Source organism: Gavia stellata, chromosome 9 (assembly GCF_030936135.1).
Source record: "Gavia stellata isolate bGavSte3 chromosome 9, bGavSte3.hap2, whole genome shotgun sequence".
NCBI lineage: Eukaryota > Metazoa > Chordata > Aves > Gaviiformes > Gaviidae > Gavia > Gavia stellata.
In genome coordinates, this window is record NC_082602.1 from 25,351,131 (window position 1) to 25,374,417 (window position 23,287).

The 23,287-nt window shown below is 61.4% G+C and overlaps 1 protein-coding gene across 1 annotated transcript in view; it reads left to right on the forward strand.

Annotated features, from left to right (window-relative positions):
- Positions 1 to 17,287, forward strand: part of SLIT1 (slit guidance ligand 1) — a 61,833-nt gene extending 44,546 nt beyond the window's left edge. Inside the window, 34 exon segments of the mRNA XM_059820921.1 lie at positions 1,257 to 1,328; positions 1,466 to 1,537; positions 1,963 to 2,034; positions 2,351 to 2,514; positions 2,906 to 3,053; positions 3,552 to 3,623; positions 3,896 to 3,967; positions 4,067 to 4,138; positions 4,260 to 4,403; positions 4,537 to 4,700; positions 4,813 to 4,836; positions 5,332 to 5,476; positions 5,615 to 5,689; positions 5,919 to 6,062; positions 6,363 to 6,506; positions 6,628 to 6,794; positions 7,912 to 8,044; positions 9,130 to 9,198; positions 9,588 to 9,659; positions 9,868 to 9,939; positions 10,242 to 10,313; positions 11,877 to 12,040; positions 12,426 to 12,550; positions 12,767 to 12,864; positions 13,676 to 13,815; positions 14,218 to 14,311; positions 14,490 to 14,627; positions 15,006 to 15,027; positions 15,029 to 15,244; positions 15,344 to 15,474; positions 15,566 to 15,720; positions 15,786 to 16,074; positions 16,754 to 16,965; positions 17,043 to 17,287. Of these exon segments, the coding sequence (XP_059676904.1) occupies positions 1,257 to 1,328; positions 1,466 to 1,537; positions 1,963 to 2,034; positions 2,351 to 2,514; positions 2,906 to 3,053; positions 3,552 to 3,623; positions 3,896 to 3,967; positions 4,067 to 4,138; positions 4,260 to 4,403; positions 4,537 to 4,700; positions 4,813 to 4,836; positions 5,332 to 5,476; positions 5,615 to 5,689; positions 5,919 to 6,062; positions 6,363 to 6,506; positions 6,628 to 6,794; positions 7,912 to 8,044; positions 9,130 to 9,198; positions 9,588 to 9,659; positions 9,868 to 9,939; positions 10,242 to 10,313; positions 11,877 to 12,040; positions 12,426 to 12,550; positions 12,767 to 12,864; positions 13,676 to 13,815; positions 14,218 to 14,311; positions 14,490 to 14,627; positions 15,006 to 15,027; positions 15,029 to 15,244; positions 15,344 to 15,474; positions 15,566 to 15,720; positions 15,786 to 16,074; positions 16,754 to 16,965; positions 17,043 to 17,287 (4,198 nt within the window).
- The last annotated feature ends 6,000 nt before the right edge of the window (positions 17,288 to 23,287 follow it).

The window sequence follows — 23,287 nt, forward strand, 5'->3', positions numbered from 1 at the left end:
TGCTTCCCTCTGGGAACATTTCCCCGTCTTGGCAGTGAAGCTTTTGGCTGGGGTGAAGTCCCGATTTGGAGACCTCCAGGTCTCTTGCAAGCAGCTTGTGGGCTATGCTGAGCCCATTTTCTGGAGGAAATGGGGACATGGGGAGGAGTGTGGATGCTGTGCCTCCGTTCTGACCCCTCCCAACTGCTCTGGAGTATCAGCAGTGAACAGGATTCGTTTTATTGAAGCAGAGCTGGTGAGCACTGAGTGTGAAATGCTGGTGTCCAGGGACACCCCAAACCACCTGTCGGGGCTGGGATGGGGGTGTCTGCATGGCCTGTGTAATGTTGGGGGGTGCTTAATCCATGCGGGATGTCCCAGTCCTGCTTCTCACTCACCCATGGACTTACTGCATAGGACAAATGCCATGCTGTGCCTCAGTTTCCCTGTGCCAGGAGGGAGCTGGGTACTTGGCCTCCTGCCCTCTGGGTGGCTGGAGCAGGGCTGTGCTGGCGTGGGGCTGGGGACAGGCAATGCAGGCGCCTGCTGAGCTCGGAGGAGCTCCTGGCCTTTGGGGTGGGAGAGGGAATGGCAGCACAGGAGCCATAGGACACGAATATGATAGGCAGGTCCCCCTGCGGATGGGGTGAGCTGAGCCAGTCGACCCCGACCCTACTTTGCAGTGAGATTTTTGGCCTTCATGGTTGTTAAAAGCCAGCCCAGGCATGGCGGGGGATCTGACCCGCTGCCAACCCTGCAAACACAGAGCCCGTGCCGGCCCGGCACGTCCTGGCATGTCCCGGCACTGCAGAGCGGGTGATTACATGGACGATGCTGTGTAGTGATGAAGTAATTAATGACCCGATTATTTGTGCCCTCTGAAGTGCAGGGCAGGCTCCATGGGAATGCCTGCTGGAGCCACTGAGCATAATTACCAGTTAATCAGCAGGGACCTGTAATTATAGCAGTCACAGGGTATTTAAGTACGGAGGGTTTTCCCAGAGCTGTGCCCTGCTGCTCTGCTTATCAGAGCCGGGGACAGCAGTGTCCGGGGAGCCCCAGCCACTTGAAGCCACCATGGATGGAGCCAGACTTGCCTCGGGATGGGCAGCAGGGCACTGGGCAAACAAGGACCTGAAGCCAAATTACAGTTTCCCAGAGCCCCTTGGGGTTCACTGAGTGCCAGGGCATACCCCTGCCTGTGGACGACCTGGTCCCATGGGTCATTGTGCTTTGCAGGCACTGCTCATTTTCCTTCCTGCCTCTTTCTTCTGCAGGGACCTGAGTGAGAACTTCATCCAGGCCATCCCCAGGAAAGCTTTCCGTGGAGCCACTGACCTCAAGAACCTGTGAGTCCCAGTGGGGATGGGCATGGGTGGCATGGGGGAGTCTAGGGTCAGGTCTGGTGGCAGGAGGCATCAGGAGCCACCGGTCGCTCTCTGCCTGGGCTGTCCCAGCAATGCTCTCTCCGTCTTAACTCCCGCAGGCAACTGGACAAGAACCAGATCAGCTGCATCGAGGATGGGGCTTTCCGTGCCCTGCGAGGGCTGGAGGTCCTGTAAGTGGCCAGGGGCCAGCTGGAGCCTCCAGCCTGCAAGTCCCATGTGGGATGAGGGTGTCCCCGGGTGCTCCCCGCTCACTGAGGCGCTAAAAGGACATCCCCCGCATGCCATCTCTCCCTGGTCCAAGGAGGGGCTGAGCAGGGGTCTGGTACCACTCCTGTGGGGCTATGCTCCAGGGCCTGATCCTGCCCCAGGGGGTCTACCTGCCTGCAGCTGGCTGTGGAGAGGAGAAGCCTGGAAAGGACAGCAAGCCCTGCCCAGGGGTTTGGGCTGTCCCGATCCCTCACCTCTCCATCCATCCACCCTGTGCTGGGCGGTGGGTGGGTGCTGTTGGTCCCAGGGGTTTGGTGCCACCTGGACCATCTCACACTCCCATTTATGGCCTGGCCGCCCTGACCTGCCTGCCTCTGCCTTCCTGCAGGACCCTGAACAACAACAATATCACTTCCATCCCCGTGTCCAGCTTCAACCACATGCCCAAGCTGCGGACGTTGTGAGTGCTGGGGCCGTGGCGGCAGGAGGGAGCCCCCGGGCTGGAGTGGGATGTCCTCAGCTCTACTGCTGGTGCCAGCAGCTCAGCAGTGCTGGGACAGCACCTTGGGGAGGGGATGAAGGGGACAACCCTGCAGAGCATCCCCAAGCACTGCCAAGCAAGGTGGCCTTGGCAGCCAGCACAAATGCTCTTTGGCTCCTCTGTGTCCCCCTTTGTATGCCCGTGGCCTTTGGCATGAGCCAGGTTGGAGCAGCCGGAGGGCAGGGGGGTGGGCAGGAACCGTCCCGTGGACGCTGACTGCCCTGTTCACCTGCAGCCGCCTGCACTCCAACCACCTCTACTGTGATTGCCACCTGGCCTGGCTTTCGCAGTGGCTGCGCCAGCGCCCCACCATCGGGCTCTTCACCCAGTGCGCCGCTCCAGCCCAGCTCCGTGGCCTCAACGTGGCCGAGATTCAGAAGAACGAGTTCAGCTGCTCCGGTGAGGAGGATGGGGGAGGTGGCGGGTGCCAGGGTGGGGACACGGGTTGGGGGGACAAAGCCTATCCCATTGATGCAACCCACCTCCACTCCCTGCCACGTGCCCCAGCTCAGAGCCTGGATGCACCCCGTGGGCTTGGGTCAGGTCAGCACCGTCCCTGGTGTGGGGACAACACCACCCTATCGGTATGACAAAGGGTGCATCAGTCTGTGCCCTTGGAGCCATGTGCCTTTTGCATGGGGTTAGGGCACACAGGACTTTGCACCCGCTCAAGGGTGCCATGAGCTGTCCCAGGATGCCGAGCTGTCACCAGGGTCCTTCCTTGGGCTGCTGCCATCCACCCGCCTGGCCCAGCTCTTTGCAACTCCCACGCTGGCTGCTTCCCTGGCAGGACAAATGGACCCGGCACGCGCCCAGCTCTGCAGCTTGTCCTCTGGCTCCTGCCCAGCCATGTGCGCTTGCAGCAACGGCATTGTGGACTGTCGGGGCAAGGGGCTGACGGCCATCCCCGCCAACCTGCCCGAGACCATGACAGAGATGTGAGTACGGCCCCGCACTGTCACCGCCGGGCTCTGGGTGGCTTGGGGCAGTGGGGACACGGGGGCAAGCCCTACGGCTCAGCCACCCCGCGGGGCGGCGGGCCTTGCCCTTCTCCCATGCTGCCCAGATTTAGCCCTGGATTTAGCTGCATTAAAAATGTAAATAGAGAAATAATCTCCTTAGGGGAATCCAATTATGGAGCAAAGGCCCCACGGGGATGGCACACAGAGCACATGGGAGGCAGCAGGCAACCCCAGACCCAGGGTGCTGGGGGGGAGGAGGTGCTCCCCCCACCCCAGCCATCATGGTCCCCCCACCCATGGCACCCCTCCCGGATGGAGAAAGCCCCGACGACAGGCTGCAAGTTGTCCCTGGTGTGAATGGTGCCACTCTGGGGCGGTCACTTACTGCAAGCCTGGGGGTCTTGCAGCCCTGTCAATGGGGTGCTGGGTTTTGGTCAGCCCTACAGCCCTCATCTCTCCTCCTTCTCTTTGCAGACGCCTGGAGCTCAACGGCATCAAGTCCATCCCCCCAGGTGCCTTCTCCCCCTACAAGAAGCTGCGGAGGATGTAAGTGTGCAGCCCCCACCAGCCCAGCACCATCGGGACCCAGCACCCTTCCCCGCACTGTCCACTGCCATGAGCCCGCAGCTTCCGACTCTGACGGGCATGGGGCACTTGCCATGACATGGGTGCCCCACGTGGCAGCACTGGGATGGGGTCTCAGATATCCACAGCTCTGTATATAGGGTGCTGGGAGTGGTCCCCTGGACCCAGCAGGAGGATGGGGGCATGGGGCGAGAGAAGATGGGTCCAGGCCACCTTCTCCCTTTGGGTTTCAGAGACCTGAGCAACAACCAGATCTCGGAGATTGCCCCTGACGCCTTCCAGGGACTGCGCTCACTGAACTCACTGTAAGTGCCCACACCGAGGCATGTGGGGTGAGGTGGGGCAGACACTGTGCCTGCTGAACCATACCCCCCATCCCTCTCACACCAGTCTTTCTCTCCCAGTGTGCTGTATGGCAACAAGATCACGGACCTCCCCAAGGGCGTCTTCGGGGGACTTTTCGCCCTGCAGCTGCTGTAAGGCACTGGTGGCTGGGTGGGATGCTCTGCGAGGACACCGGGAAGTGGGGCTGAGATCCCCAACACCCATGGTGCAGTGAAGGGGGTCCCCAGACTCACCTGCCTCCCTCCCTGCCAGGCTTCTCAACGCCAACAAGATCAACTGCGTGCGGGCGGACGCCTTCCAGGACTTGCAGAACCTGTCGCTGCTCTCGCTCTATGACAACAAGATCCAGAGCCTGGCCAAGGGCACCTTCACCTCCCTGCGGGCCATCCAGACCCTGTGAGTGCCCACACCGGCTCCAACGGCTGGGTGGGCGGGCAGCTGGGGGGGAATATCTCAGCAGGTAGCTGGGGCTGGAGCTGGCGCTCACACCGCTGCTCCCGCGGTGCATCACCCGCTGCCCCCGGCGCAGGCACCTGGCCCAGAACCCGTTCGTCTGTGACTGCAACCTGAAGTGGCTGGCAGACTTCCTCCGCGCCAACCCCATCGAGACCAGCGGTGCCCGCTGCGCCAGCCCCCGGCGCCTGGCCAACAAGCGCATTGGCCAGATCAAGAGCAAGAAGTTTCGCTGCTCGGGTGAGAGCTGTTCCTGTCCCTGCCACGGGTGCCCTGCAGCATGGCTGTCCTCAGCCCTGCCCCAGCCTGGTGTCTGTGTGCTCGGGGTGCTGATGTGCTTTTTTCTCTGCAGCCAAAGAGCAGTATTTCATCCCAGGTAAGAGGAAGAGCCACACGCGCGGGTGTGTGGGTGCGTGCGCAGTGCCCTTTCGGCCAGGCTGCCTGCAGGGGTGGTTGTGCCAGAGCCCCGTGGTCTGGCCTGGCAGGACCACGCTGCATTTCCCATCGTTTCTGGTTGCTGAGTTCCCAGGTGCTGTGGTAACAAAAGTGCTGGCTACTGGGATGTGTTGCAGCATGTCCCATCGTGCCGTTATCCGGATGGGCACAGAGGCATCCCTGGGGTCCAGCTCGTGTTGCAAGAGGGGAGAGGTGGTGGGCAGCGCAGCGTCCCACGTACCCAGGAGATATATCCCTGCAGATAAGCTGCTTTGGGCACACAGAGGGGTAGTGTGCACGCAGTGGCTGGGATAAGGGGAGCTGGGGAAGAGACCGAGACCAGCTGGGGGTGTGGGAGGATCAGAGGAGGGGAGGGCAGGCACAGCCCCCCGTGCCTCTGCCTGGGGGACCCCACGCTGCCCTCGCCGGCACGCAGGCACGGAGGATTACCAGCTGAACAGCGAGTGCAACAGTGACGTGATCTGCCCCCCGAAGTGCCGCTGCGAATCCAGTGTGGTTGAGTGCTCCAACCTGAAGCTCACCAAGATCCCAGAGCGCATCCCGCAGTCCACAGCCGAGCTGTAAGAGCCTCCTCTCTCCCACCCTGCTTTTCCTTCTGCAACCGGAACATCACCAGCACTGGGATTTGGCTCAGGGTTTGGTTTGTGCCAGGCCCTTCACAGCCATCTCCTGAGCTCTTTTCCCTGCCGCCCACCCAGGCGCCTAAACAACAATGAAATCTCCATCCTGGAGGCCACCGGCATCTTCAAGAAACTCCCACATCTGAAGAAAATGTGAGTATCAGGCAGGCACAGCACCGTCAGGAGTGCCCAGGGGCTGGGAAGGCACATGGGGTCGTGATTCCAGGGCAGCCTGGGGCGTGAAATGGGGAGCACGTCCTGACCTGAGGGTCCCCTGAGGGACTGGGCATCACGGGGTGCTTGATGGGACCTGGGGGAGGCAGGGTTCAGGATGAGGTTGGGGCAGAGCCCCCTGTCCCAGCCTGCTTTCCCCTCTCCGCAGCAACCTCAGCAACAACAAGGTGTCAGAGATCGAGGACGGGGCGTTCGAGGGGGCATCCTCCGTCAGCGAGCTGCACCTCACCGTCAACCAGCTGGAGTCAGTGCGGAGCGGCATGTTCAGGGGCCTGGATGGGCTGAGGACCCTGTGAGTCCCCCCTCTGCCGTGGGCACAGGGACGGGGACGTCCCTGCTCCTTGCTCCCCTGCCCTGCCCGTGCTGCCAGGCTGGTGCTGTCTGCATCACTGCGGGACCACCTCCGGAGTGCCTTACCCATCCACTGGCTGTATCCTGAGCTGGGGGGGCAGGTTTTTGCTGCTCGGGGACTGGGTCAGGCTCATCATGCTGCCCAGCAGCGAGGTGGGCACAGCCTGGGCACTGCTGAGGTGGTTTTCCCCTGTGGCACCTGCCTGGGTCATTAGGTGCCCTTGTCCCCTTTCCTCTGCAGGATGCTGAGGAACAACCGCATCAGCTGCATCCACAACGACAGCTTCACGGGGCTGCGCAACGTCCGCCTGCTCTCCCTGTACGACAACCAGATCAGCACTATCGCGCCAGGTGCCTTCGACACGCTGCAGTCCCTCTCCACGCTGTACGTCTCGGGCCCCCGGGGGGATGCTTCCAGGCTGTCCCCATCGCGGCAGGGACCTGCAGCGGGTCCCCTTGCCCAGCAGCTGCTCAGGTGATGCCCTCGCGCTCCCTCCTGTGTGCAGGAACCTGCTCGCCAACCCCTTCAACTGCAACTGCCAGCTGGCCTGGCTGGGGGACTGGCTGCGCAAGAGGAAGATCGTGACGGGGAACCCGCGGTGCCAAAACCCTGACTTCCTCCGGCAGATCCCGCTCCAGGACGTGGCTTTCCCCGACTTCAGGTGTGAGGAAGGTAACTCATGGGCCCTGCAGCGCCGGGGGCAAGGGGCGACCGCGCTGCTCCTCCTGGGCCAGCATCACACTCCCTGTCCCAACACCATCCCTGCTCCTGGTATGTCCGGCAGTGCCCCGCGGCAAGCTGGTAGCTCGAGGGGTCCCTCAGCCCGTTAATACCCTCCCCTAATGATTCACGAGTTTCCCTTCATAGTACCCAGCCCTTAGGGCTGCACTCAAATACCCAGGAGCTGCTCTGAAGCCAGGAGAGGAGTTTGCATCCACTGCACCGCATGGCCCTCGTACGTAGGCAGGTCCGTGCAGGCAAACGCTGTGCCCTGGGTGCTGGCAGGAGTAGATGCATAGGCAAAGCTCACCGGGATTCATCCTGTTCCTGCCCTCCTTCCCCTCCTAGCCCTGCACACACGCTGGAGCTGGGCAGATGGAGCCGGTGGAGAGTGCATGTATTGAGAGAAAAGCCTTTTTTTAATTTTTTTTTTTTAAATTTAGAACAGCTTTTTGAGCCCTCTGGAAAATATTTACAAACAAATCATAATTTCTTCTGCTTTCCCTCCTCCACCACGTCAAAGCCTGAAGGGTTGCATCCTGCGCCTTTCCTAGTGGCGCGAGATAACATACGGTCGTCCCGGGGATGCCTCTCCCGCAGGAGCCCGGCGCTGCGGCAGGGAAGGGGGAGCAGTGCCAGCTCCTCCGGCTGCTTGGCGCAGGCACTGGTCCCTCTAGCCTGCGTCTGGGAGACGGGTGAAGGAGATTATTTCAGGATGATTTGCAGGGCTGAGCCCCTTCCTCTGCGCCCTCCTCTTTGCCATCCCTGGGACTGCATTTTTGCTTGAAAACGGTGAAAATCAGGGCAGCCTTGAGCAGGCTGGTTGCGTCCATCCCGGTGGGGCAGGCGGTTTCTGGGTGCAGGAGTGATTCCTGCACTGCTGACTCTCAGCTGGGCTGAGGCTATTGCCCACAAGCAGGCTACCTGCAGCACCCTGCTTTGGGGTGAGGGGAGATGGTCGGCATGGGAGGGGAGCAGTCTTAGGCGGGCGCAAGGCATCGAGTCCAGCCTCATGTGGTGCCCAAGGGCTGGGCTCCGGTGACTTTGTGGCTCTCTGTGCCCGGTGCAGGTCAGGAGGAGACCAGCTGCATCCCCCGGCCCCAGTGCCCGCAGGAGTGCACCTGCCTCGACACCGTCGTCCGCTGCAGCAACAAGCACCTGAAGGCCCTGCCCAAGGGGATCCCCAAGAACGTCACAGAGCTGTGAGTGGTGGGCAGGTGCCCAGGTTCTCCCCCTGATTTCCAGCAAGTTCAAAGCTCTGTGGGGTTGCTGGGGTTGGGGCAGAGATGCACCCTCCCACAGACCCCCATCCTGGCCAGGTAGTGGGAAGCAAGACCCCCCCCCAGCCAAGGAACCCTGTCCAACCCTGACCCCAGCGAGGGGCTCAGTGAGAGCCTCTCTGCCAACTCAGGGCCCCCAAGGGTGATACGCAAGGGGCGTTGTCACAGCAGCCGGGTCCCTGCTCTTTGGCCCTTGGGAGGGGGCAGTGCGGAATGCCACCCCCTGCAGCTGTGGTCCCCACACAGCCGTGCAGCCTAGGGCTCTGCAGTCCCCAGCAGCCTGCCGTCAGTGACAGGGACGGGACCACCCTGCCTTTGCCAGCTCCTCTCTGCCGTCACCACTCACCACAGCTGTGGGGATGCTCTTGGCAGCCCCAGCTCTGAGCACATGGGCAACGGGATGTGGTTTGCCTGGGGTCAGCCACCCATCACCATGGGTGTCAGGGAGATACCCAAGCAGCTGTGCCAGGTCTAGATGTGTGGGCACCGTGATGCCCATCGCTACGAAAGGGGCTCTGTACCTGCCTGGGATGAGGGACGGCAGCAAGTCCTGTGTGCAGGGGGTGTAGGCACTGGTTGTGCACGTGCATATGTTTAGCACCCCCTCACACCCCTGCAGTGTCTCGCACATCCCTCCTCTTTCCACATCCTCCGCTCTCTCTCACACATGCCTTGGGAACGGTTACAGCCACCCACGCTCACATTGGATGTGTAAACGCAGCACATGGCTGGCTGCGCTTGCACACGCAGGCTGCTGGGAGACTGCCCCCGGGGCCCCGCGTGCAGAGCCCCCAGGCATGCTAATGCACTCCCATGCCGGCTCCCCCACCAGCCCACGGGTCTCCCGAGAGCCTCGCAGACCCTGGGTGCCAGAAGGGAGGTGATGCTGGAGATGCTTCTGGCAGCCCAAAGTCCATAGGGGTGTCTTGCGCAGGAGAAACCGGAGGGTGGAGAGAGGGACCTCCTGCTTCTTCACGTCTCTGAGGTGCTTTCATTCTCCCTTGCAGCTACCTGGATGGAAACCAGTTCACTCAGGTCCCGGGGCAGCTCTTCACCTTCAAGTACCTGCAGCTTGTGTAAGTACCCAGGAACAGGAGCCCAGGCAGCCAGTCCCACTGCTGGGACCTGCGGGCGAGGACAGGGGCTGTCCCTGTGGTGTGTGATCCTGAGGAGGGGCCTGGTGGTGTGCCAGGACCGCTGACAGCCCTCTGTGTCCCCGCTCTGCACCGGGACATAGCTGGCAGTGGTGCTCAGACCCTGGATGCTGACAGCCTCAGCGGGGGCTGGGCACAGGCCAGAGCGGGGGCAATGGCAGTGCTGCCATCACCCTGTGTGACAGTCCTGCTGCTCCCTTGGAGGCTGTCACATGCTGCTGTTTGCACCCCATTGCAGCTGAGCAGGTGGGGGAGCAGTGAGGGGGGCTGGGGCCCAGCTGGCTCCAACCCCTGGGGTTTCTGTTTTCCAGCGATCTGAGCAACAACAAGATCAGCTCCCTGAGCAACTCCTCCTTCACCAACATGAGCCAGCTCACCACCCTGTAAGTGCGGTCCCTGCGGTGTTGTTCCTAGGGGACCCCAAAGATGGGGGGTGCTGGGGACACCAGGGTCTCCCCCCTCCACCTGGCTGAATATGTGGTTTGAGGTAGAGCTGATGTGTGGGGTGGCAGGGGGTGGCTAGGGGGAGCGTGCAGCGATGCCCGTGGCAGTGCCCACGGCGCTCTGTTGCCTCCTCCTTCCCTTCCGCAGGATCCTCAGCTACAACTCCCTGCAGTGCATCCCTCCGCTGGCCTTCGAGGGCCTCCGCTCCCTCCGGCTGCTGTAAGTACCTGCCTGTAGCCCTGCTCACAGCCCCGCTCGGCCCCTTCTCTGCTGCGGGGTGTGTCCCTGTGTCTGCTTGGAGCTAGGTGCAGGCAGGCGGGCAGGGTAGAGGCTGCAGGAGGAGCAAGGGGAGATGCATCAGCCTCTTGGAGCAGATGGTGCATTTGCAGCAGTGACAGTGCGGGGGGGTCTGGCTCTGCCACCCACACCTGGACCCGTGGGGTGGGGACAGCCCACCTGGCCATGGTCCTTGCTGCCCATCCTGGAGCCGCGGGGATCGCAGGATGCTCTGTTCTTTGTAGGTCTCTCCATGGCAATGACATCTCCAGCCTCCCTGAGGGCATCTTTGCAGATGTCACCTCCCTGTCCCACCTGTGAGTATCTCCCTCTCCACAGGGCCCAGGACTGCACGCAGGCTTAGGAGACCTTTAAAAACTACAGGGCTGAGCCCAGCTTCTCTGGGGGCTGAGCTGCCTCCTCTCCTCTTCTCTGGGCCAGTATCTGGGGCAGCCTCTGTGGGGCATCGCCATGCTGTGCCTGCCCTCCCCTCGCTCAGCCCTCAGGTCCAGGTGTGCAGCTGAGCCTCCCAGTGCTGCTGGGATGGCCCTATGGTCCGTGCTGGAGGTAAAGCAGGGTCCCCCCCACCCCACCAGGTTCCCAGGGTCCCCTAACACACAGGTCAAGTCGTGCAAAGTGCTGGCACGGCTGTGGGTCAGTGGGGACTGCTCTGACCCATGCCAGCATGTCATTAGCCTCCTGCCAGCGCGGTTCCCTGCAACAGCCCCCCAAATCTGTCAGCAAGCATCCTCCTGCTGGTGCTGGTGTTTCAGGCTCTCTTTGAGGGAGCCCCAGGAGCACAGCCCTGTACCCACTGCCCAGGGCAGGGGTTCAGCTTTGCTCACAGTGACTTTCAGGTCCCTTCACTGTCCCTGGGAAGCTGTTCCCACCCGCCTGCTTGCCGCTGGCTGGTCCTGCTCCTGGCATCCTCAGGCTGTTCCTCCAGAGAGCATCTTGATTTCCAGTCCTGGCCTCCCTGCTTTTTTTGGGAGCAGCAGTTAAACTGCTTGGTCTGGTCTTCCCTGGCTCTTTACCAGTTTCCCTTGCCTTTGCTGCTGCCAGCCCGCACTGCCGGTTCCCGCAGGGCTGAGCTGTGTCACCAGCTGGTGCTGTCGGTGCTGTAGGACCAGGTTTGTCAGTCCCAGCGGATCTGCTGTCCCTACCGCCTACCTTCTGGGCTGCCGTCTCCTTCCTTCCTTCGTCACAGGTGTGGGTTGCGCTGATCCTCCATCACCTCTGACCTTTGCAGTGAAGGAGGATGCAAAGAGGCATCCAAACCCACAGCCTCCCACGCCATCCGCTGCTCCCTGCCCTGCTCTGCTGCGCAGCAGAACAACCCTCCTCCTCCTCTCTCCGAGTGATTCCTTACTGTCCCCTGATGCTGTCCCCACAACCTTCGGCCTTAACCCACTGCTTGTCCGCAGCAGCCCACTCCTGAGTCCCTGCCCTGCAGGCTTGTGCGGCAGAGCCCAGGCTGGCCCCGCAGCTCCCCTGCAATGGTCCTGTTGTTTCTACACAGCTGCAAGGTGCTTTGCCCCATTTGCGCTGGGCCCAGGCAGCTTTGCCTGAGCGCTGGAGGGGGACTCCCAAGGATGTCTGTGCGGGAAGCCAGAGGAGAGCCCCAGCACGGAGCCACGGGGCACTGCATGGGCTGTGGGGTTGGCAGGAGGGTCGTCTTAAATGGGCAGTGGTGTGGGGTTGTGTGCCCCAGTCCTCCCACCATGGCAGCACCTCTGGTGGGTCTGGGAAAGGAGGACCACTGGGTACCCCATCACATGGCAGCCCAGTCAAGTGACCGAGTCCTGTCCTGTCCCAAGATCTCTGAGCCTGGTTCCCTCTGTGGGGCAGCAGGTGCAGTTTTGCCTTTCCTCCCCCTGCAGAGCCATCGGGGCCAACCCCCTGTACTGCAGCTGCAACCTGCGCTGGCTCTCCAGCTGGGTCAAGACGGGGTACAAGGAGCCAGGCATTGCCCGCTGCGCTGGGCCCCCTGACATGGAAGGCAAGCTGCTGCTCACCACCCCTGCCAAGAAGTTTGAATGCCAAGGTGAGAGGTGCCTGCGCTGCCTGTCTGTCCGTTCGTGCCCTCCTCAGGCAGGGTAGCGGGCATCATGGGGAGCTGGCCTGCATCCTGCCTGGCGCCCGGCGGAGCAATGGTCTGTGAGTCTGGGGGACTTCAGCATTTCATCCATTGAGCTGCCTTGTGGAGGAGGGGGACAGGGATGCTTCTGTCCCCTTACCTGGCTGGTGGCACATCCCTGGTGACCGAGCAAACTCATGGCTGTCCCATGGCCTGGTGCACAGCCCCTCGGTGGGGCAGGCTCTGCTCCCAGCCGCAGCTGGGGCTCTGCACCCCATGTCAGTGCCCACAAATGGACACCTCCCCATCAATCCCTGCACTGACGGTCATCTCCGTACCTCCTGTCCCGCAGGCCCACCCGCCCTGAGCGTCCAGGCCAAGTGCAACCCCTGCCTCTCCAGCCCCTGCCAGAACCAGGGCACCTGCCACAACGACCCTCTCGGCTTCTACCGCTGCGTCTGCCCCAGTGGCTACAAGGTACCCTGGTCCCAGGGGTCCCCAGTGCAGGGGGACATGTCCCTGCAGAGGGGAAGGGGGCAGCGTGGGGGCTCTGCCATGCCCCCAGGGCTTGCCGCCTGAAGGACCGTCTTCCCTCCCTGCACGCCGCAGTGCCCCACTGAGTGGGATGGGCAGGGAGAGCTGGGCATGATGCTGTGGCACCCTCCTCGCTCCCACCTCTCCCTCTTTTCCCAGGGCAAGGACTGCGAGGTGGCACTCAGTGGCTGCTCCTCCAACCCCTGCGCCAACGGGGGGACCTGCCAGCCTCAGGAGGGGGAAGGAGCCGGGTTCAGGTGAGTGCTGGACGGGAGCCCACAAAAGGTACGTGTTTGGGCAGCAGCGTGGAGCCCCAGCATCCCATGGAGATAGTCTGATGCTTCCTTATCCTCCTGCGTGCTCCCTTGGGCATATAGCTGGGATATTGCATTCACGCGGCAGCTCCAGCCCATGCTGCCTGCTCTCTGCAGCCCTGCCTGCGCCTCCTGCCAGCACAGCATCAGCAGGGCTGAGTGTTGGCTTTGCTTACCTGTGCCCGCAGCCCTGCAGGGTGCTGGGCTGAGGGCATGGCAGGGAGAGGGGGTCCTGCCACCATGGGAGGTATGGGGAGGCAAAGGGCAGTGGGATTTGGGGCTGGTATCTGGCTGCTGCAGCAGGGCTGACTGTTGGATGGGGCAGGATGCAGCCCTGGGGTCGCTGCTGCTCCCTGCAGAGCTGCCGTGCCCCCACACAACCCTTGCTAGCCTGAACGCTTCAGGCCATTCCGGGAACCAGGGTGCAATTAGTGGCTGAAAATAGACCCTGGGCAAGGAGGTGGGCTGCGCAGCTGCCCCCCCCCCCCACCCGCCACACTGAGTGGCCTCTCAGCCTGCTGTCTGGCAACTCGGCATCCTCGCTGTGCACTACCTGTGGGGCTGCTGTGGGGCTGCATGCTGCCACCCTTCCCTGTGCCCAGTGTTCAGCAGGGGGTCACCGAACCCTGCTTTCCAGAGCCTCTCGGTGTGCCTGCATGCTCTGTGGCCAAGATCCTGTGCTGGTGTTTTTGGGGGAACCACCCCAAAACACTCTGTTTCCCACCCTGTGACGCTGCCCTGTGCTCCGTGGCAGGTGCCAGTGCCCGGCGGGCTTCGAGGGCCCGACCTGCCACACCACCAGTGACCCCTGCAAGGAGCACAGCTGCGAGAACGGGGGCTCCTGTGTGCCCAGTGCCACCAACTACACCTGCCTGTGCCCTGCCCGCTACACAGGTACCCAGAATGAGGGCTGGCCGGCCCCAAACATCTTGGGGCTGGCAGGGTGATGTGCCCAGTGCTTCTCCCTTCCCGCCAACGAGGGCTGATAGCTCCTCTGTCTGCTGCCCCAGTGCCCATCACTGTGGCCTCTGGGCTTCCCTGGGCACAGCTGCCTCAAGTTTGGGTACGCTCAGCTGAGCCCCTGTGCCCTGGGATGCCCTTGCTACCTGGCTGGGGCAAGAGCTGCCTCTGGCAGAGCAGAGCCCTGCACCTGTGGTGGTGCGAGCTGCGGGTTCAGCAGCTTCCTGCCTTGGGCTGAGCCTTCTGTGGGCTCCCCCTGCCCCACGGGGTCTGGGGCTGCCCCTCCAGTCCTGGAGCTGCTGGGCACCCCCTGGTACCCCGTCTTTTGCCCTGCAGGGGATTTCTGTGAGCAGCTGCCAGATTTCTGCTCAGCCGAGCTCAGCCCATGCCAGCATGGCTCCACCTGCGTCTCCACCAGCCAGGGGCCCAGGTGAGCCCCCCCTCCCCAAACCGCTTTCTCCCAGCTGCCTGGTGGGGGAGATCTGCTTTTGGGGGGCTGCAGCTCGCAGGCTGGTGAGAGGGCATGGGGAGGGGCATGCCAGGAGGAGGAGGCACGCATTGGCATGGGGGGAAGGAAGGGGCAGCCGTGAGCCCTCCTCCTGCCCCAGGTGTGAGTGTGCACCCGGCTACGTGGGGAGCAACTGCAGTGAGGACTTCGACGACTGCCAGGACCACCGGTGCCAGAACAACGCCCGCTGCCTGGATGAGGTGAACGGCTACTCCTGCCTCTGCACTGACGGCTACAGGTACCACCGGAGGGATTGGGGGGTGCTGCGGGATAATGGGGTTGGTTACGTGTCACTGTGCAGGAGGGACCAGTCCTGGCTACCACATCCATCCATCCATCCATCCATCCATCCATCCATCCATCCATCCATCCCAGTGCAAGAAGGAGTGGGGCTGGGTGTGTAGGTCCCCAGGGATGGAGGCTGAAGGGAGCCAGTGTCCCTGGGCAGGGACCACAGGATGGGGCTCAGCATCCAGGCATTCCTCTGATGCTGCTGGCTGGAGAGCCTCCTTGAGGACCCCAGAACAGGGGGGTGCTGTCAGAGCCCCATGGGGCTGTGGGCAGGGGGTAGTGCGCTTTTCCAGCCCCATGCCCAGCAGCACCCTCGGCCCTGCAGCGGCCAGCTCTGCGAGATGCCACCCCCGCGCCGCCAGCCAGCCTGGCCTTTGCGAGCGAGTCGAGTGCCAGAACGGGGCCCCATGTGTGGAGCGGGGTGCCCGCGCCCTCTGCCAGTGCCTGCCCGGCTTTGGTGGCCCCAAGTGCGAGAAGCTGCTGAGCGTCAACTTTGTGGACCGCGACACGTACCTGCAGTTCACGGACCTGCAGGACTGGCCCCGGGCCAACATCACCCTGCAGGTGAGGGCTGGGGGGGGGGGGTGGGGCGTGGCAGCATTGGGGGGGTGGCATCGGGGGTGCTGCCCCAGGGATGTGGGCTCCCACCTCTCCTCCTGCTAGGTTTCCACGGCTGAGGGCAACGGCATCCTGCTGTACAACGGTGACAGTGACCACATGGCCGTGGAGCTATACCAGGGCCACGTCAGGGTCAGCTACGACCCCGGCACCCACCCCAGCTCGGCCATCTACAGGTACCTGCCACCCCTTCCCCGCTCGCCAGGGACCACCACCCCCATGCCATGGGCTTGGGGGGGTCCCCGGTGACTCAGCCCTCCCCGCCAGCGCTGAGACCATCAACGATGGGCAGTTCCACACTGTGGAGCTGGTGACCTTCGACCAGATGGTGAACCTCTCCATCGATGGCGGCAGCCCCATGACCATGGACAACTCGGGCAAGCACTACACGCTGAACAGCGAGGCCCCGCTCTATGTGGGAGGTAGGACAGGGCCTGGGGGGATGGCGGTGGGCAGCCAGGCATGCTGACAGCCCTGTTCTCCCCAGGGATGCCCGTGGATGTCAACTCGGCCGCCTTCCGCCTCTGGCAGCTCCTTAACGGCACCAGCTTCCATGGGTGCATCCGCAACCTCTACATCAACAACGAGCTGCAGGACTTCACCAAGACGCGGATGACGCCAGGGGTGGTGCCGGGCTGCGAGCCCTGCCGCAAGCTCTACTGCCTGCATGGCATCTGCCAGCCCGCTGGCGCCCAGGGCCCCGTCTGCCACTGCGAGCCCGGCTGGGACGGGCCCCACTGCGATCAGCCCCGCGGCGGCCCCTGCCAGGGGCACAAGTGAGTGCCCCCGCCCCGTTGGCTGCCCCACAGTGACCCATCTGCCCCATTGGCTGTCCTGAAGCAACAGCGCTGACCCATTGGCTGCCCCACAGTGATCCACCTGCCCCATTGGGTCTTTGGCCACCCCACTTCATTGGTTGCCCCACCACAACTGCCCCACTCCACTGGCTCATTGGCTGCCCTTTCCTCACCGGCTGCCTTGTCATTGGCTGCCCCTCCATGGCCACCTCTCTCATCCCTGTCCTCTCCATTGGCTGCCCCTCCTCACTGCCTGCCCTGCCCACGCCTCCCATTGGTTGCCAGTTGCCCTCCCCTGGGACTGGGTCGTGCAGGCGGTGCCATGCCTTGGCGCTGCCACGCCATGGTGGTGCCGTGCTGTGCCGGTGGTGCCATACCATGGCGGTGCCATGCCGTGCCACTAGCATTGAGTTATGCCAGGGCTGTGCTGTGCCGGTGGGGCCATGCCAGAGCCACGCTAGTGCTATGGCTGTGCCGTGCCACGACAGCTGTGCCATACCAGTGCTGTGCTGTGGCATGGCCATGTTGTTCCCTGTGCAGTACTGTGCTGGCACCATGCCGGTGCTGAGCCATGCCATGCTCTGTGCTGGTGGGCTGTGCATGCTGCTGCTGTGCTGCGCCGTGCTGGCGGGTGCCTGACGGCGCCGGGTGCCCGCAGGTGTGTGCACGGGCTGTGCCTGCCCCTCGACGCCCTCTCCTACAGCTGCCAGTGCCACGAGGGCTACCAGGGTGCCCTCTGCAACCAGCCCGCTGAGGCGCCCGACCCCTGCCGCCGTCGGCCCTGCGTCCATGGCCACTGCCGCCTCGCCCCAGGAGGTCAGCCCACCTGTGAGTGCCATAGCGGCTATGCTGGAGCCCTCTGCGACCAAGGTAGGCGCCGGGGAGGTGGATGCCCAGGGCGGGCAGCCCCATGCCGGGATGTCGGGTTGAGCATCGCTGTCCTGCAGAGCTGGAGTGCCACGGGGAGCCGGTGCGGGACTACCACCAGGTGCAGCGGGGCTACGCCATCTGCCAGACGACGCGGCCGGTGGCCTGGGTGGAGTGCCGGGGAGCCTGCGGCGGCCCCGGCGCTGGCTGCTGCACCGGGCTGCGGCTCCGGCGCAGGAAATACGCCTTTGAGTGCAGCAACGGTGCGACCTTCGTGGAGGAGGTGGAGAAGCCCAGCAAGTGCGGCTGCAGCCAGTGCCTGTGAGCGGCCACTGGCCCCGGAGAGCCAGGGGGCCGGCAGGGAGCACCCCCCCGGAGCCAAGGACCTTGCTTTGCCCTGCAGCTGTGGTGCTGCTGCCTGGTTGTTCCCGAACTGCAGCTGCATCCGAGGAGCCCAGCGGAGGGTAGAGCTGTTGCATCTAGAGGGTTGGGGAAAAAAAAAAGAAAAGAAAAAAAACCCCCACAAACAAAGCAAATGTGTAGATAGAGAATTTTTTAAGAACTGCAGCTACCCAGGTGTGTGGATACCGGGCGGGGGCTCAGCCCAGCCGCTCCCTGTCCGCTCCCTGCGGCACTCTGCCTTCCCCCTAGTGCAGCCCCACAGCCACGGAGGGCAGTGGCTGTGTCCCCCAGTGTGTCCCCTCCCCGGCACCCCATCCCTCATGTCCAGCTGGATGAGCTGGGGACTTTTGCATCACCTGGGGCTGGAGCAGAGGGCCCTGACATGATAGAGCCTCATGGGCTGTGGCAAACCAGGGCTGGCAGAGGGCTGTATGGTGCAGCTGGCATCCCGTCATCCCAGCGAGCCCAGAGCCTGGCTCCCTGTCCTCTCCTCTGCCAGCCCTGGCCTTCCTGCTGAGGACCTGCCGTTGCCCTGATGGCAGCTGCAGTGAGCAGCTCCTGGTGCTGTGGCGGGGGTGTTAAAGCCCGGAGCACCCCAAACAGTGTCACCAGCTCCACAGCCTGACCTGCTGCTGGCACACTCGGGCTGTGCTTGCGTTGGGCTGTGGGGTGCATGGGGCATGGCTCCAGCCCATTGCGGTGGCGTCGGGGCCATGCAGGCTGGAGCAGGACCAGGGCGGTCACAGGCATGCTGGGTGGGTGACAGGCAGCGGGGTGCAGATGTCTGTGGGATTCCCAGCGACAGCCCTGCCCCATGCTGCAGGGACCAGCACTGTGCCGTTAATGCGAGGAGGACCCCAGATACCCCTGGCCCAGCCAGGAGGCTCTGCTCAGAGGTGGGAGCTGTGTGGGGCAGCACGGGAGCCCTTTTCCTCCAGGCTCAGCCCTCGGGGAGGCTTGGCAGCTGGGCAGGGGTGTCCTGCTGGCCCAGCCAGCCAGGGCAGGAGCCTGCTGGGATAGCTGGGGTGCAGGTTTGCCATGCCCATCACCGGGGCTTCAGCCTTGTGGGTGCCGGGGCCGGTTGAAGAGGCTGAAGGTGCCCAGACCTGCAAGCCTGGAGCTGACACCATTGCCAAGACAGGTCCTACCAGCTCCTGGACTCGGATGCTGGTGCCTGGGCACCTCTCCAAAGCTCGCAGTGCCGGGGGACGCGCTGGGCTGGCATGGGAGCAGGGGCAGCACCACTGCCGGTGCAGCACGCGGAGCCCGTGCCGGGGTACCGCACGCACCTGACTTGCGCAGCAGCATCACTTCTACACCCATGGGGGCCAAGGATGGTGGGGGCCCGACCTGGGACACTGCACACGGCTGGACAGTGCGTCACCGTGTCACCCGGGTGAATAAACTCGTCCCAGGGCTGCAGCCCCGGGTCCCTCCATTGCACCGCTCCAGCACATTGGCTTCATGTCTGCACCACCGGCAGCGGCCGGGCTCCGGGCAACTCTGCCAAGCGCAGCCAGCTCTGTGGGTGCTGTCACCATCCCTGCTCACCACCGGCATCCAGGACATTCCCACCACCACAGGGACGTGTTTCTGCCACAGACGCCCTCTCCGTGGGAGCCCTCTCTGCCCCACAGAGGAGCCGGGACGCATCTCATTTTGCCCGTGGCCCGGCCAGGGCTTGGTTGTGTTGTGTTTCTGTTCTTGCTGTAAGCTAACCGCTAAAGTATCTCTTTATACAGAATACTTACAGATCTAATATATATTTGTATTTCATTTTGTTATAGTATTTTTATATGTTCGGGGTCAACAAATGATGTTTTCTTTTTGTTTACAGATGCTACTGGGCAGGAAAATGACGGTGGCTTTGTTTGGCCCGTGGGGTTTGTGTGTGTCACTGTTGAAGACGCTGGTTTGTACTAGGCTGGCGAGGGAGGCGCTGAGCATCCTTCCGCTGGCAGAGGCTGTATTGTTTTAGGAGATGTTTGGTATTGTCTATGTTGTCTTCCACGTGAACATGACATTTATTCATTCAGAGGCTTGGCCTCTTCTTTCCTGGAGGGGAGAAGGGGGCAGATGGTGCTCAGGAGCTGCTGGGCTCACGAGGAGGTGGCACAGGCGGGGGAGAGTTGGTCCTGCCATGGGTGATGATTTGCTACTCCTGGAGCAGCCCTGGCCACCTCTTCTGGCCAGAGCATTGCCCGCGTGGTGCAGGGACACGCAGCCCCGGACTGAGGGCTCATCGCTGGGGAGCGCCGGGGTTATCGCCTTGCAAAAGGGGCTGTCACTGCCTGGGTCGTGCGTGGGGCGGCGTGAGAAGCCGAAGGGCCCAGTGCCTGCTGCGGGGATGGAGTGGCTGCAGGGGAAACCGGGCACCTGTAAATCTTGGGGGAAGGGGAGAGGGGCCCGGACAGCAGTCCCCGGCAGCACTGAGGGGTTGCACTGTTCGTGCCACAAACACAAATCTGCCACAGAAAGCGGCACCGGCGTGGGAGCACTCAAATCCCACCTGGGCCTTTATATCTCCCCTCTGGAGAGGGGGGGTCCCACTCAGAGGGTGCCAGCCTGCTGCCCCCTCGTGCACTCACTCACCTTCGCCCTTCCCCAGTTATCGCACCAAACAAACGTTGATATCAAAGAAACGTTTAATAAGCTGCAATAAAATACGGACCTTTAGAAAGCTCATAGGGTGAATATCGACAATGGAGGAAGGAAAGAAAACAAGGTGGTGGGAATCCTTGAGGAGTTCAGATCTGAGTCAGGGATCTTTTACCTGGAACAAGAACACAACTTCTTCCATAGACTAGGATGAAATAAAAGACAGGAGCACAGAGTTCACAAAACGTCAACATTTAGAGAGTCGATACATAGTCAAAGTCCAAATGACCCAGCTCTTATAGCTATACATATTGATTTAAAGCAACTTAATATAATTTTATTTTCTTTTTTTTTTATATATACACTTTCAAAGGTTCGTCAGGTGAGGTATGTAAACATTATCTAATGGAAACCCCTCTCCACATTTCCAACCGAGAATTCACAGCAGACAGTTCATTTTCCCAACTCACGACACAGTACTTCCCCCTCCCCAGAGCAACTGGGAATGCCGTCCCAAGCCACGGCTATCCCAGGCACAGTCACCGGCTCCCATTTCCCACCGCTGGTCTGTACAGTTCACATTGCTTAGGCTCAAACATACAGTACCGGCCAGGAGGACTTTTCAGCTCAGTGTCTAAAATTCATACAGAAACAAACGGAGAAACAAAACTCTCCCATGGAAGCAGACACAGATGAAGGAAAAACATTTGCCATCAGGGTGGAGATAATACTTAAACATTGAGTATCTTAAGAAAAAAAATTACTGGGTTGTCGTTGCCTTTTTTTCCTTTTCTTTCTTTTTTCTTTTTTTTTTTTTTTTACACACCTGATCCAAAGGCAAAGGAAGCGTGGGGCTGGCAAGGGGTCCTCCAGGGACGGAACCTGGCAGCACTCCCCTCTCCACCCTCCAAAGTTAGGGATCCATCACCATAAAAGCAGCAATGATCCTGCTGACACTGCCCCGCACAGACAGCTGAGCTGGGAAGGCACGCAGCCACCAAACACTTCCAGGCAAAAGGGAGTTAAAAAAAAAAAGAAAAATCCAAATCCACTTAGGAAAAAACCACCAAATGACCTCAAACCCCTTAGAAGGAGAATAAAAATTGCAGAATGGCAAGCAAATAAGCAAACGACCTTCTGGAGCCGGCACTGGGATTGTAACGGCGACAGCGGTGAGCTCCCTTGGGTCACCCACACCCGTGGGAAGCGCCGGAGCCCCGAAGGCAGCTGCTCACTGCAGTAATTCGCTAGCGGGAGTTCGCTATCGGTAACTACCTACCCTATTCTGGCCATTTTGGGGGGTTTCCCTGGGGATGACAGCAGCCCCCACCTCCCATATCCCTGGGGATGCCTCTTTGGGCATCCCCAGGCCAAGAGACCCCCCCATCCCGCACTGGACTGAGCCCCCGCTGGGAGCGGGGTTGCTCCCACCTGGCCCTGAGCCCCAAGAGCCCCTGCCATCGAAGCAGACATTATTACTACAAATCTTATTGCTTGCCGTGCCCCGCACCCCGGGGAACGGCCGTCCCGGCCGGCCACAGGAGCTCACCACCCCCCTGGGGACCGTGGCCATTGACCAGGTCTGACATCATCAAAATGAGATGAAGAGAAAGAGTTAATGCTTCAACTTTGATGTGACATAAAAAAACCCAAACCAAACACCACCACCACCCACCCCACCCCGTCCCATCCTGCCCTGTCCCCCCACGCAATAGCCAGCCCTTTGGTTGGGGCACGCTGGGCGATACAGCCCCACCAACCGACACACCAGTCAGAACAAGAACCTGTGGAAAGCCCATGAAATAAATATCAAAAAAACCTATTTACAATATTAGATCTGTGAGCATGAAGTGAGAGAAAAATGCTTTTTCCTGCCCCAAAAAAGCTTAAAAAGTAGGTTAGCATCCTGCCGCCTAGCACAACACTATCTTACACGGCACCTACACATAATATATATTCACATTTCATTTTAAAATTAGGTACTCTTACAAACAGACTTAGAAAACATTGGCTAGCAAGGCAGCCCAAGCGACCACCCGGCCTCCGGACCCACGCCACGAATGCCGGCCGGCTTCATCCCAGCTCCTCCGGCTGCCCCCGAGCTGCCAACGTGCCCTGAATCAAAACCACCAGCTGCCCCCCAGCCCCCCTTAGGGGAGGGGGTGGAAGTGCTTGTGAAAGAGAGGGCTTGTCCATGGGGAGGGGAGGAAGAAGGATGGGGACCGTGATTTCTGCTAAGCCTAGGGGTGAGCTTAATACAAACAAGAACTCCTGAGAACATCTTAGAACAGATGGATTCATTTCACAACCACCAAGCTAAAGGATGGGCCGAATGGATGCTACGACACACGGGGGGGGTACACGCGCGATGCGGGGCCATCGTAGCCTCATGGTTTGCTCAAAAAACCTACCACTACAAGAAAAGCTGCAGTGGCATTCCCCGGCAGGGGGGAGCCCACCCCTGCCTCGCTCCTGGGACATCCAGGCGTACAGCCTGAGGATGCCGAACCGAGGATGCCTTGACCAGGGCTCAGCCCTCTTCCCCCGGCGGTCCGGAAAGGCGAGAGCCTGAGACGAGACGGATGGCAGCCTGCACCTCCCTGCTGCCCCAGGCACTGCCCATGCCTACGGGCAGCTGGGAACCATGGCTTTCCCAGTCACCTTCCAACTGGGAATGCAGTTGTCAGGCTGAAAGAATACAAGCTGGAGAGAGAAACTGTCCATCAGCAAGTCTTAAAAACAGGGCAGCGGTACGTCCGTGTCCTTCTGAGATTGCATCTCTATTTCCTGGGAGGTTACCAGAGGCTGGCAGAGCTTTCGGAAACTCTAGCATTTCCAGAGGAGCTGTGCGAGCGGCTGGGACACAGGCTGGGCTGCAGCTTTGCTCATCCACACATCAGCACGAAGTGGCTTGGGCAGCACGCTCAGTCCAGCACCACGCAGCTCCCTCTGGCACCGGAGGGGACGGGGATGCGGAGAGCAGTGGGGACAAGTTCATCCCTCTCTCCCAGCTCACGGAGGATGACCAGCAACGCGGTGGAAAGTTTGCTGAAAGAGTCAGCGCCGGCTAAACAGCTCTTTGGAGAAGGTTTGCTGCAAATGTGTCTCACTGATGTATTGGCAGTCGAACACAAAAAACATCACTGCACACAGCAAACATGAGCAAAAAGGACCTCGTTAGTGATGAATTAGTGATGAATATAAACAGGTGCATACCTTAGATATACTGCATGCACCCCATCAGCAGAGAAACCCATTCCAGGACTAGCATTACTAGACAGTACCCTAAGAGCTACAGATAGAAGGAGCCATCCTGGGCTCAAAC